General features: G+C 40.9%; 1 protein-coding gene across 2 annotated transcripts in view; it reads left to right on the top strand.

Annotated features, from left to right (window-relative positions):
- Positions 1-14753, top strand: part of PRKG1 (protein kinase cGMP-dependent 1) — a gene marked incomplete at its 5' end in the record, with an annotated part of 513851 nt that overhangs the window by 355853 nt on the left and 143245 nt on the right. For both annotated transcript variants that reach the window (XM_082311201.1, XM_082311200.1), the window contains one exon: positions 1721-1784. In XM_082311201.1, coding sequence (XP_082167327.1) covers positions 1721-1784 — 64 coding nt within the window. The remainder of the gene's footprint in view (positions 1-1720; positions 1785-14753) is intronic.

Below are 14753 nucleotides of genomic sequence, written 5' to 3'. Positions count from 1 at the left end.
CACAAATTAAGTTCACCAGGCACTTCATGCTTGGCCCCAGACAAAATACTGGGTTTTGCTATCGAGCCCTCTGCAAGGTCTTTGGACCTCCCTTTGCTTTTATGGGTGGATTTTCTCTGGGTGCAGAAGCAGCCACCAAATTGTGCAGCCAGAAAGTGTTTAGAGCTCATGAAACATAGGTGGGAGATTACCCTAAAGGCACCTGCCAGGACTTGCTCTCCAGAGTTCAGGATTGCAAAAAACGTATGGGTTTGGTTTGGGTTTTTAGCTCCCCAAAACGTGGAGAATAACTTTTATGCAGTTATGTGATTCAAAGTGAAAAGTGAAACCCTCTGTGAAAAGAAAAAACATGATTTGTTTTGGGTTATATTTACCTCTCAGCAGGGAACTCCTCCCAACAGCCCCCTCCCTCCTCGCTTCGCACCTGATCATCAGTGTTCCTGAAATCAGAGCAATGCACTGGGGATCTGAATGTAATATTAGGAGCATAGGACTATGTTTACACCATGTAATGGACCATGATAAAGCAACTCTTGAGCAAACTGTTCTTGGAAATAGCCTTGGTAGAGCTGTTATCAGCTCAGTCCTAGACTTGGGCTAACATTTCATGTAGACACATTGCTAATTAGTCTACTGATGACAAGCATTTTTAATTAAAGCAGGTACAACTCTGCTTTCCTGCTTCTGGAATGTACAGTGTGTCTATGTGTTTCGCTTAGCGTCACTTGGAAATATTGATGAACATCAAGTTTGTATGAAAAATAGAGAATGAGAGACCAAGGTATTGCAGAATCACAATTGAGGTTGGGAGGGACCTCTGGAGGTCATCTGGTCCAACTCCACCTAGACCTGGTTGCCCAGGACCATGTCCAGATGGCTTTTGAGTATCTCTGAGGAGGGAGACTCCAAAACCTTGCTGGGCAGCCTGTAAGGTAGCGGTGATACAGCTTCAAGGTCAGGGTTACTTGCAGGAGATTTGGAGACCCAACTTCATATCACTCATCCTGCCCCAGACTGAATTGAATCTCAGTCCTGTGGACCCTGAGCCAGTGGGCTTTTTATTGCTGCATCGCCCTCTCACCTTGACCAGCAGGTCCAGCCTGGCCTGGGAGACTGTTGCTGAGGGAAACACTACCAAACAAGAGGAAAAGTTGCCTTTTTGGCAAAAGAAAACAAACAAACTTGAATGTAAAGTTCCCGATGAAATCTTCAATAATTCTAACAGTCCTTCGCTGCTGTTTTGTTGCTGACCCTGTATCCTTCGTGGCTTGGTGCTCTGCATTTGTTCTGTCTGTGTGTGGTTTCAGTCAGTCTTTTATCTGTTGCTGGTTAGAGCTGATCTTTTCTTCCTTTTTTTTATTATTTATTTCTGGTGGGATGAAAGCAGACAAGGAAAAAATTTGCACAGTCGTACATGTGACTGAGCAAGTTTGCAGCGCAGATTAATTCCAGTAAATCCTTAATTGATTCTTAGTTGATTACCAGCTTTACGAGTGGTTCTCCAGATGTTTACTGCAAGTGGTCTCCCATAATCGCAAAATACATCTTGGCTGCTAGAAGAAGATGAGATTTCCATTATATATGCCGCTTTTCTGGTGAACTCTTGTTCAGCCCCAGGCGATGAGGGCAAAATATGTCTGGAAGATAGATGAGAGAAATGCAGCTAGATTTATGACTTGTATAGAGGGATCCATTAATTGAGGTTTCTCTTGTATTGCAGTGTTCCCACATTCCAGAGCCTTCCTGAGGAGATACTTAGTAAACTTGCAGATGTCCTTGAAGAGGTAAGTGCTTTTAATTTTGAGAGCTAATGAGTTCAGAGTCTGCGAGCCTTCTGGTGGCAATATCCAGGCTCTTTTTTCCAAGAGAACAGCTTCACAATTTTGCTCCCAGTTACAGTTGACTGTTCCAGCATGTCGAGACAACAAGAGGGCCTCTGTGAAAAATGAATCCAGTTTTGAACAGGGCTTACGTATTTTTAATTGGATTTCTATCCAATTGGGGAGCAAAACAACCGTTTCCTGTGGTGCGCAGAAGGGAAACCTTCTTCTCCAGGCCCTGGTTCAGTGATGGAGAAGGGGGGGATGTGAAAATACCATCTCCTTTCAAATTTGATGGGACACTTATGTTAGAGGGCAATATCACGCCTTAAAGGAGGTGTCATGGAAAAGCTGCTTCCATAAGAGTTACAGCAGAGAGGGGCAATGTAATAATACATGTTGAGATACTTGATGGTCCGGATGGAGTTGTGCTTTGCCTACCTGGCTATAACTAGTATCTCATTAGTGTTAGGCTTTTAGTGAGTCTTTATTTAAAAAAAAAAAAAAAAACAACACACCAAAAAAACCCAAACAAAACCCACCCATACACACACACACCCTACCCCCCCAAAAAAAAAACCCAACCCCCCAAAACAAACCAAAACCCCCAACCTTGCCCTGTAAGTGAACATGTAAAATGGATGTAAAATATTTGAGTTGCATTGCAGGCAGTATGTCCACGTAGTTTATTCACATAGCGCTCTGTTCTGGGCCTGCAGAATTGCATGTGATTAAATATTACAGAAACTGTTAATAAAACCTTTCAAAATGTAGCCCTATATGATTTAACTGTGGGATATCTCTGCATACAACAGTATTTTATTTCATTCCTTGTTGGTTTTTCTCAAACGTGCCTTGCCATCATGAACGACCCTAATAACTATGTTTATAGAAAGATGTTCATGTGTACCACCTCTGCCATTGATTTTAAGAAACGGTGCTGCTGACATTCAAGTTGATATTTTTTTTTCAGAGCATTGATAGGACATTGTAACATCTTTGCTTTGTTATTTAGTATACAAATAAATTTTGTGATCCGAACAAATGAGCTGTTTGTCATACAGAATAATTGCATATTCATAGATAAGCTTTATTTCCTTTACTGCCAGAGAAGTGTTCAGATTTAGAGAGAAAAGGCATATTAACTCGATATGCTATGAATTAAATTTGCCTATCTCAAAACTGCATGCCTAACCAGAAACAGAAAGTTTAATTTGCTTGGATCGCATAACCAGCATTAAACTCCTTATCAAGAGTTAACGAAAAGAATAAAGTCAGTAAAACTTTCCAGGGATACTTAAAGTTTCATGGCAGGAGAAAAAAAAATAAAAAGCATTAATGAAGAAATGAGGCATGAAAGCAGCGTCTGTGGGGATAACTCTGTACCGTTAGGGTGGATGCTATGGCAAGAGAGGCTGGTCATCCCAGTCTGTACTGGGATATGCCTCCCAATTTCCTACTTGGAATCACCCTTGTTATTCCCTCTGGTTTTGTCTTTGATTTAACATATCATATTTTACATAAACTAAAAAAAACCCCACTCTACTATGATACTATGTGTTTTGTATTTAACAGTATCCAGTGTATTGAAACTAAGCATGAATAACATTATCCTCTCTGTTGCTGTAACAAGGATTGGATAAAAGTGACTGATTTGGCACAGTTTGAGGCGGGGGGGGAACTCTTAATGTCAAGATTTCACGCAGTTTTTCTTTTGATACAGTGCTGTGAATAATGCAACACTTCTGTCCTACATTCTTTAGTTAACAGTTTCTAGAAATTATTTGAAATCCAGAAGCAAGGAAAAAAAGCTCGTTTAATTGCCCATTACCCAAATCAAACTTGGAAATGGCATTATAAAGACAGTGGGGAGGAAAAAAGGTCAGTGTTTGGTAACATAATTTCATTTCTAGAATTGATGGAAATACCACAACAAGTTCCTTGGATAACTCGAGAATTAACAAAACCCAAGGGAATTTCCTTTTCTCTTGCAGTGGCTTCTGACCTATGCGAGATCACTCCCATCAATGAAATTGCTCATAATTTATATATGTGAGAGTGGAAACAAGTCTATAGAGTTCAGTTTTAGCACATTCAAACCCAAGCTACTGTTATGCTGTGTTTTTGCCAAGAACTCTTCTCCCAGGAATTAGCTTTCTAGGGCCATAATTTACCCTGTTTCCAGGCCCTTGTTCTGGGGATGGAGGTTTCTCCAGCTGTAGATCGCTGCAGTTGACACCAATCTCAAAGCAGCTTTAGGTTGCACCCCTAGCCCCAGTCTGAGGATTTGGGAATCACTACCCTGGCACAGCTTTTCCCAGCATCCAAACCTGACCCTTCTGTCTTCTTCCATTACATTTTTAAATTATATTAATATTTCTCAACATTACATATTAACAAACCTCAATGTAATGTATAGCTGACTTTATTAACATATCTTAAACCGTTGGGTAACGACTGTAGTGATTTTTCACCACAGTGGGAAGCCGAGCATCTTTTCCAGCACTGAGGTTGATTTAATTTGGTTGTAATCCCATCCCTGCATTGTTTATCCTCATGCTTGCCAAACATAATGCATGAGACAACAAGTAATATGTTTCTGCAGCTCGAGACTTAATTCTTGTATTGCTTGAGTTTTGGTAGCTTAGTGTTTTAAGGAGATGAGGCTTATGTCTGCCTTTAGGACAGTCCTCTCATGTCATTTGTAATTGCCCAAAACCCATTTGATGTGAAGTTCCTGCGAGATTCATCCAAATTATGGGGTAGGACGAGAAGAAAGATTTAAATTAGTGGATGTTCAGTCAAAATAAATGCACAGGTCAGCTCAGGCTGCGCTTCACATAAACTAAGCTATTCGCAGGGGGCTGCTGTTTGGGAGAGGCAGGGAACCAAGGGCTAGTGGTGCTCATGCTGTGCAAGGGATGAAGGACCCAAGTTCATCAGTTATTCTGTACAGAGAACAATTTTTATCTTTTTTTTTGTAGGGTGGTGCATATCACCCCACGCTTGCCGTGTGTCTGGGCTGCGAGAGGCAACACATAGCACTAGGGGCTAGAAATTTTAATAATGATATTTTTAATACTGTCCCCAATGTTTTCCTAGTTTTTCTTCCTTAGTGACTGGTTTTTCATATTTTTCTTCAGTTGAAAAAGCCCTTCTTGACCTCCCTCTGACTCTTCAGGCATCATGCCCTGAGCTGCTCCTTCTTAAAAAGCCTGTTTCCCGATACCTCTGGCCACTGGTGTGCGTGCTCACAGCTCCATTGCTTAACCGCGTTAAAATGGTGGCAAAATAGTTTCACTGTACCGTATTTTGGTAAAAAAAATCAACATGTTTATGTTTAAATATTGGAGGATTAATGTAGTTGGAAAAGATAACAGCTGCCAGGATGCTGCTTAAACACAGCTGTGTGCCTTACCCCCATCCAAGTGCTGCATATCTCGGATTAAATACCTGTACTGGTATTTATTGTGTAAATATCTTTGCTCTGGATGAACACAAATCTCCTTTGGAAAACAGTAAAAGTGCCTTCTTGCACATTATTTTTATTCATGAAACATCTGCATAATTCTAGTTTCCTTGGGTAAAAGAGGGGAATTTGTTTGCAAATTGAAAGACTCGCTGTAGATGATTAATAGCTAAGCTTAAAAGTCCTTTTTGTAATAAACCTGAAAATCTTTGTGAAAATGCAAAAACCTGACCTTTCTTTCCACACTTTCGAAGGCTTTGAAACAATTTATGGTTGTCTTTTCTGATTATAGACTTTCTGATTTTCTTAGAGTTAAAAAAAAAAAAAGGGAAAAAAAGTCTTTTTTTTTTCTCCATTAGGCACCTTTAATATGTATCAGTTATATATCATAAAAATAAATGGATTTTTGGTACTAAACTTCTTTTCTAAGAATATGTAGCCTTAGCATTATGGCACTTCATTATAATGTGGGCAGTTTATAACAGAAAGGAATAAAGTATTGATTTATTTTTATTTAGGAAACTAAAGTGCATCAAAACACCCATAGAATAACTTAGAGCAACTGAAGTGCCATCCACGTGCTCCTGGCACCTGGGAATGGAGAAGCTGGTGTCTGTAAGGACGCGGGGGTATTGTCAAAAGCCCCGTGGGTCATGGCACTGTTAATATTACCTGGACAACATGCATCTGTTTTTTCACCCAGTGATTACCTGGAAGGTACTAACGTTGCCAATATTTTGAGTCTTTAAAGATTAACTCCGTTCGTTCAATGAAATTAAATCCTTAAGGGAGGAGGATGGCAAGTCTGTAAGAAGTGGATCAAATTGCCAGGAACTACACCACAGGCGAGAGAATAAAAAAGGGAACTTACAGTCATAGAGGAGAAAAACCAAACAAAAACCCCAAAGCACCCAACCTCTAGTATAGTTTCTCAAGATGTGACTCCTCATGGTAAACGTATAGGTGCTTTGTCTGCCTATACCACAGCAAGGTGCCCATAGGATATGTGTTTGCCCACTGTTAAGCACCTTTGCTTGGTCTTTGCAGTTAGGAGGGGGGAAAATCAGACGAGTGGCACTTGGCCGGTGGAGCAAGGGTGGCATTTTCCCCTGCTGTGCTCACAGTCGAAGCGCATCGCCTTTTGACTGTGTATATGAGAACAAGTAGGAACCGCTGGAGACGCACGTGGGGTGGCAGTGGATGGACCTCCTATCGGTGGCCTTCAGCTCTGACCATGCCTTTGGAAGAGCTTTCCAAGAGCTCAGCAGGAGGAAATTAGTACTTCTGGCAGGAGGCAGAGCAGATGCTGAGAAAAGGGAAACCAGTGGGCAGGCAGAAGCACAGTTGAGCTTGAGAAGATGTTTAAAATGTCTGGAGGAAGATGAATGTTGGTCTGGGGTCTGCATTCCTGGCATGGCCAAAGAGGGGGATGAGCTAGTAGTGGGCATGGGCAGTGCTTGGAGACTCTGGGCTGGCATCTCCTTCTCTCTTTCTTTTTTCCTCCTCCCCCCTCCTTTCTCTCTCCCCCCCCCCCCCTCTTTTTCTCTTTGGGGCAAGAAATAGGGATTTATTTTCCATCTTGAAACTGGTTCACTTTCTGGTAGCCTTTCTCTTCTTTCAAGGGTATCCTCTGTGTCATTCAAATGTAAAGCTTATATCCTTGGAAGATTTATATCTAAAATCAGTAGCTCAGGTAACAATAAGTATAATTAAGGTTGCTTGACCTTGTCTCTTTTGAAACCATTTCCAGTTGCTTATGATTTTGATGACTTATCCATTTGATCTAAAATTATTCATTGCTGCTGCTGGCCTACAGTGATTTGTCTAATTCTTTTTTCCCCAACTCAAGCTACTAATCCTGTTTCAAAGAAGGAGATTGCTTTGCCTGTATGTCAGGGGTGGACTTGTTATCTGCCTGAATATCTGTCCCGGCTCTGTTGAGTTATGTAGGGCTTTCAAGTTAGGGGAAAGGGGCGGGAAATCAGAGAGCCTGGGGGAACTGGAGAAAACTACATGATTTAAAAGTTTGTAGTTATAAATACACGGGAGGGGGTTGAATTAAGGTTTCGTTGGCATTTTTCAACTCAAGCATTTTCTAAATCCTGTGTACTTGACGTTCCTTTGCTGTTTGGGATTTAGCGTACTAATCCATATAAGATGTTATATTTATGAATCTGAGCAGTTTGAGCGACAGAAAGCAACAAATGCAATTTCAATTTGAATCCATATAAGATGTTATATGTATGAATCTGAGCAGTTTGAGCGACAGAAAGCAACAAATGCCATTTCAATTTGGTTACCAAAATACTGGAGATTCTTTTTGCGTAGATAATGTCAAATCTAAACTACATCAAATGGTTCTTCTTGTACATTGTGTGTCCAGAACTCTAGATAGCTTTGCCATATATATATTATTGCTATATGTATATAAATATATGTAAATAATATTTTATGATATATTGCAAATATGTAATATTATATACGCAATATAAAATAGATATTTAAATAGAATATAAATATGACTAATTGCCCTAAATCAAGTAGGCAATCTACTTCTTCATTAACTAGTCCTAGGTTTTCCTTGCTGTAACTGTACAGTTTGGCTCGGGAGTGCATTAGGGCCTTGGGACTGCCATTCCCCATGTCTCCCAGTGTGCATTTTGGAAATTATTTCACTAGAAGCGTTGATACTTCAAAATTTTAATTTAATTTAATGCATTACGGAGGTCCAAGTGCCAGTGATGTGCTTCTCCAAACCCAGGCAGCTATGATTTGGCTTCCTCATTGATCCCAACGCATATATGGTCATAGACAAATGGTGCTGCCAAACTATTTGAGCAGTACAAGCGAAGAGAAATGTGTTAAATACCACAGGTGGATGATGCCAAGCCTGAAATCTGTGTTCTTGCAGCTCGCTGGCTGCGTGCAGAGCACATCTTGGGAGTGTGATCTCAAAGTGCTGAAAGCACGGATCACAGCGCCTGTCTGCAGCCATTTCATTAATGCCACTGTAAATTTATGTGACAAGGATTGCTTGACGCTCTTTTTTTTTTCCTTTTTTTCCCCAATTAAAGAATGAATCAAACAAGACACGAATGGTAAAAGAAAAATTCATCTCTGTTGCTAGTCATGCAGGTCCTGATGAAGAGCAGCAATCTTGGAGAAAGTTTCATTGCATAGTTCAGCTTTACAAGCTGGCTTGGGCAGACCTGTCATGTTTTGCCAGCCTTCGTGCGAAGATGCCAACCATCCTTCCTCTACATTGTGAAATTAGTATGGATCAGAAATTCTTAGGATGCCTCCATTTAATTAATAGTCTGAATACAGTCCTCCTTTTATGTAGAACTGCGTGGCAACAGTGAATAGAACAGGAAAAATACGCAAAATTAATTAGCTTTCAATATAATTAGTATTTTTTTTTCTGCCTAAATAAGACTGAGGATCAGTCTCGGGTAAAGGAAACCAGGTCTAATATAATCCTTTGCTGATCCATCCTGCAAGTGACAACTACCATTATGTAGAGCTTGATGGTAGGTTCTGCCTGGACCAAAGGTGATCAGCAGCAGATAAATATTGATCTGATTTAGAGGCACAAAATAGATTTGAGGGGGAATTCAGGGAAGAGTAAACTGTTTAGATTAGGAAAGAGTTATTTTTATTTCAGTATTTATCTTTTCTGATTAAAGCTAGCACTCTGTTGAGGTATATTTACCAAAGGAGCTATGGGATATAGTTAGAGAAGTGCTGCCTGTGGGGGCAACAAAATAGATTCAATCACAATTGATTCAATCATACATGGACAAAATTTCAACTTGATTTGTACTTATATTAATTTTTCAAATGACATTCATGAAAATACAGCTTTGGTTTTGCAGGTACTCCAGGAAAAAAGCTTTTTGGGTCTGCTGCAAATAAAAGGCATTAGGAAAATAAAATGCAGTTGGAGAAAATGATGTGCAAGAGTAAAATAAAGTACTCAGTTGCAATGTGTAGAGCAATGGAGCAGAATAATATCCTCTTCTCGTGCCATTGATGAATTTTTTCTGGCCTTTAAACCTATGGAATATGTGTGTATGTATAGTGCACATATGCTGTATTTTCCACTGCAAATCATAGCTGTTCGAAGAATTAAAAGCAATTTCTTCCAGTATGAGAAACAAGGAGTGCTGATCTAATTGGAAAATATCTCTGCCTCTTTCAGTTCTTATCACAGTACAAAATGCAGATGAAACACCTAAATCTAATTCTAAAAGATATTAGGGAGAAAGAGAATAATGTGGTAATATCTCTGTACAGGATGATGTGAGGCTGTAGTGATGCTCGCTTTAGAAACTGCTCTATCACTTGCATTGGGAAAAAGGTGTCATTTTGACATAAGTTTTTTTTTCATTTGGTTTTCTTTATTGTGGGCACTGACCATTTAAAGGCAGTTATAAATAAGCTGATGCTTAGTTACCCCAGCAGAGTAAAGGATTTAAATATTCCCTGATCCCTGCAGATATCTGTCACGAACCTCATCATCCACGTGTGTATTGTCACGGTCATCGTGATTGCTCTGTTCTTCTGCAATGGTAGAAATGAAGGAGGTGTTTCTTCACACAGCAGTTAATAGATCTGCAAAACTTATTGTTAGAGGGTGATGCAGGTGGAGAAAAGCTTTGTGGGTTCAAGAGGACATTTGAAGCATCCCTTGAGATTGCTAAATTGAGATTCTCAATGCTCAGGCAGAGCTTATGGGCTCAGAGCAAGACCAACAAGGATCTAGCAGGCTCTTCATACAAGTGACAAAGAAATTATTAAAAAAATAGGGAAAACTTTCTGAAAATACAGATATAGGCTTTACTATAAAGATGGGATTATTAGGAATATATGAGATGGCAGTATCTCTGTCCTTTCCAAAATATAGATATCATAATGAACATAGGGAAAAGGTTCAGCATCCATATGGCTGGGACTTCGAATGAGTTGTACATTATGTGTCTTGAGGGGGGGACCAAAACCAAAAAAACCACCTCACCTGTGCAAAGGCTGCTGAGGTTGGGTCCCTGCAGACCTGTGCTAAGACTTAGCTGGATTTAACAGTCCAAAAAAAAAAAAAAATCTATTAAAGATAGCAGGATTTGTGCTGAGAAGCTCCTCTGAATGCCAGTTTTCCTTTTCTAGTTTACTTGGGCTCCTTGCTGGTGGTAGGTAAGCTCTGGTTTGAACCATTGGTATCAGTGGAAACTAGGGGTTGATTCACCCTTCAACAAGCCCCCTAATCAGTCAAGGGGTTACTTCTCTGCTCCAGTTTGTGGCAGAGGCAAATGAAGGATCGGGCTGATGCTACTGAGTAGAAGTGGGGAGAGGGAGTGGGACAGGACGTCTCCCTTTGGGTTAGGCAGGGTGAAATGGACCATATAATTGCAGCCTCTACTCAGTATAAAGGGCAGAGATGATTAAAGGGCACTGATGAACCAATGATTAAAACCATTGTTTGCAAAGAAATACCTTAGACCTCAGATGTGAATATTTTTGTGTACAACTAGGGTGATCCTTTAGTGCTGGGTGTACTTATCCTTTTTTCATGTGTATCTCTAAAATACATTACACTTGTGTTCTGCTTATCACAGGAATGTTTTCTTTAGAAACAGCATAATATTTCCATCTTGGCAAGCCTTGGCAAAACGTGTTAAAGGTTAGTTTTGAAATTCTTTAAGGCATGTTCATCTTTCTTGGGCTCCCTTTCTGTTCATTTCCCATCCCCGGGCTGCAAGGGATCTGCGAGGTCCTGTGGGCATCGGCGTTGCAGGGTTTGCTGTGCCGTGCCTCCAGTTTAGCAAGAAGTACTCTCTTGTCCCTGATGTACGCCGTTGCCTACCGAGGTCTTGGCTATGTCCTCCCTTGGCTTTTAAAACCTTAGCTGCTGCCCTTGCAGTTTTTCTGAGACTGGACTTGTTTCCAAGTTCCTCTGCTGACCATATAGGCCAGCTGTGTCTTTCTCTTGCCTTTTCTCCACAAAATCTCCATTGCCTTTTCCTCCCCATCCCTTCCACCATTTGTCATCAAAACCCTTTTTCCTCCGATGAAATGAACACATGGGAAGCCATTTCCCTGACTTCCATCCCCTTGGCATGATTAACAGATTCAGGCCTTCTCGCGGTGGGACCTATTGGGTGTTTGCAGTGGGTGCAGCCGTTCAGCAATGTAAACCTGCCGGTTGCAGAGGGCTTCTGCCAAACACGCCTTGCAGTCAGAGAATTATGTTCTCTTTTTAACTGATTTTTATGAAATGAATTTTAAAATCTCTCAAGAACCAGCTTGCATTTACACTGAAAATCCCAGCGGCTTCACAGGGATCTTTTTTCGCAGGCTTTCCACAGGGAGCCAGATTCCTCTGGAGACAGCAGGAGTTTATTATTATTCAATTTACTGTCAGAAGTACGGCTGCCCTTTTCTATGGGCTTATTTCCTAAACCACAAACACAGGATCTGGGTTGTTCTTTTTTCCAGTGCAAATTGTAAAATCCACTGAAGTTAGGTCAAAGCACCCCAGCTGGAGAATTGCATCCTCTACGGCTATCCGAAGCATGTGGATATACGTATTAATGTAAATCTCCGTGAGAATCCCAAAGGACACTCAGAAGTGTAAAAGTAGAAGTAGAAGTTTGGGGTCATAAAGAGAAATTTCCTGAGCTGCTAATGCAGTATGGTAGCTTGCCATGCTGTTGCGGTGCCACCTGGAGAAGCCATAACCTGCTCATTAGCATCAAATATTAGCTATGCTGTCTATTCAGCAGCACCCAGCAATGAAGATGCAAAAGCCAGTGCTGGAGCCTGAATTTTCAAGTGCGGTGTTTGTATTGCAATATTTTTTTTTTATGTATCCTCCAAAATAGTTTTATAGTTGCCTGTTTTTCAGCTGCCTCTTGAGTAGCATCATCCTTTCCAGTTTATTACACTGTCCCCCTGCATTAGGCATCCTTCTCTCATTAATAAACACCCCTCAGCCAGATCAGTGGGTAGAAAAAGCCATTCCAGCAATGATGTAGTTGATCAGGGCACATGGCAACAGCAGCATTGTGGAACAGTTTCCAGCAGAAGAGAAGAAAATACCTGCAATGCTGCTTTGAGCTCCAGTATTTTATTTTTATTATTATTTTTGGTAGCAGTGGGTTGAGTGGATGTTAAAGTTTTCTGTGATAAGTCGGTGATAAGACGGTAATTTATAAAGCTGCTGCATTTGCCGTCGCCGCTCTCAGGTTGTGCAGGTTTTTGGGCATAAGCGTTTGCTCTGTGACAGGTTGGATTAAACCCAGCTCTGGCCTATCTGGAATATATTTTTATGCTCTCTGTAAGCGGATTCTTCAGACAGTCTGTCACAGCTATAAAAGAAAGGAAAAAAAAAAAAACCAAACCAAAAAAAACCCCATGAAATTATTTTTGTTCATAATCCTAGATGTTTTCCAGGGTTTCATAGATATGAAAAAAAGGATTTAAGTAAATCGTAATTTATCATTTGCACTGGCAGATTTGCAGACTCTCGTTTAGAAACATGCAAGATGGATGTAGGACATCAGGGAGGTCACAGGATGCAACTCAGGAGATCCAAGTAAATGTCTCCTCCGTGATCCAGCCATGTGCTTAATTTTCCCATATCCATTAGTTCACTATTTCCAGTTTTAAGAGGCTTTGCAGCATACATTTGGGCAAAGCGCACGTGCTTTCTGTTTTTCTATGCATTGTATTTGTTGCTTTTGCCGGCAAACAGGTTGGGGCCAAGGGGCTGGTCGTTGCCCTTCACTTCTCGTGTTGGGCAAATACAATATATTCAATTCAAATTGAAATATAATTCAAATTTCTGCATCTGGGAGTTTCTGCTGCAGCCGATGCGGCTCAACTCAAGCCCTTCTTCCCAGCAGTGCCCTGAGCCAAGGCTGCTGCTGCCCTTGGGACATGGGTAATGATGCCTCTGGGCCAAAACCACTGCTGGGATATTTCCCTTTCCATCTGGGTAAATTTAAAATTGAACTGGAAAATCTAAATCAGACATTAGGTAAGAAATACTCTCCTAAAAGTCCATTTGTTTCTAGTGATGTGAATATCAGCAGCAAGGTAGGGCGCGGTCTTGCTCCAACATGATGGGCAGAGTATAGATTCATATAGCAAATGCTTCCATTTTAAATATAATAATAATAATGCTTTGACTACAGATTTAAGATGAAACAAAGCTGTATAACGTTAATGAACTACACCTATGAAAAAAGCACATGAACATCTCTAAAGGTCCCGGTTCCTCCTGCATCAGCCACCTAAGCTCAGAACTAGCAGCCTGGTTTGGACAGAGAGTGTCTGGGGCCTGCTATCAGAATTAAAAAGGAGCCTTTCTGACAACCTGAGCTCTCTCAGCCGCCTAATGATTACCAGGTTGGATCTCCCCATTGATGAGGTATTTGCTCAGTGATATGGCTTTGTGCAGGCACAGGGGAGAAGGAGGCTGGGGGCTTTGCTTTTGCCGTGCCGGCTTCGTGGGAAGCCTGGAGGGAGAGCGTGCATGTCTCTGGTTTGCTCAGCATTTCCTTCTGTGAGTTTATTTTAATAGCAGTTGCCAAAAATCCCTAATTTTAACCCACATATCACTAGTTAAATAAATACATACATACATATATAGGCTAATTTTGGTGGCAATGAACCAAAGAAACGAAGTCCAACCTTGTGCTTACTTGGAAATATTCAGTGATTTCCAGTCTCTAACCCTGAATGGTCTGAAGCAGAAAAAGTGAATTGTTTCTAATAAAGCTCCTTTTATCTGTGAGGTGCAGACAATGCACTTTTATCTGTAAAAGCAGAAAAATATAATTAGCAATTATAGTAAAAAACAAATATTAATTAACTTGATGGGTTTTGTTTTCTCGTTGATTCAAACTTTGTTCCGCTGGTTTCTCCTATACCATTGCCCACAGTGACACCTACTGGCATTTTGAACAAAGCTGGCCTGCAGGCTGTAGCCTCATGAGCAAGTCGTGCCAGAGACTAACTAGGGAAAATGAAGAGAACAGTAAATGTGGACGTGGAGACACCTGTGGCCAGCCGGGTAATGGCCACCAAGCTTTGAATGCTGGCCTTCTGCTCTGCTCCGGAACATCAATCTTTGAGTCTTCCTGCACCAGCTGAAGAAGACCCTCTAGCAGTGGAGCCAGTCATAAAATCCCAGCTTCGTGCTAAGCAAAAGATCAGGCATTGCAATGGGGAGATCTTCCTCCCTTCCCCAGACCTTGTTGGCTTCTCAAAGTACACCCTGGCTGACAGGTGTTTCTTTTTTTCAGGGAATTTATTTTCCTTGGCAAATGAACTTACAGTCATTTGAGTAGCTTTCATTTTTGTGCCTGTATATTATTAAACATTCAATTAGGGTCTTGGGGATATATTTGAACTAATTTCTTGTTTCCTGCTATTGGCGTGTTATTTGCAGTATCTCCAAGTTG

Source organism: Platalea leucorodia, assembly GCF_965183815.1.
Source record: "Platalea leucorodia genome assembly, chromosome: 4".
NCBI classification, from domain to species: Eukaryota; Metazoa; Chordata; class Aves; order Pelecaniformes; family Threskiornithidae; genus Platalea; species Platalea leucorodia.
The sequence above is the reverse complement of the archived record's forward strand: the minus strand, read 5'-3'. Positions and strand labels throughout refer to the sequence as shown.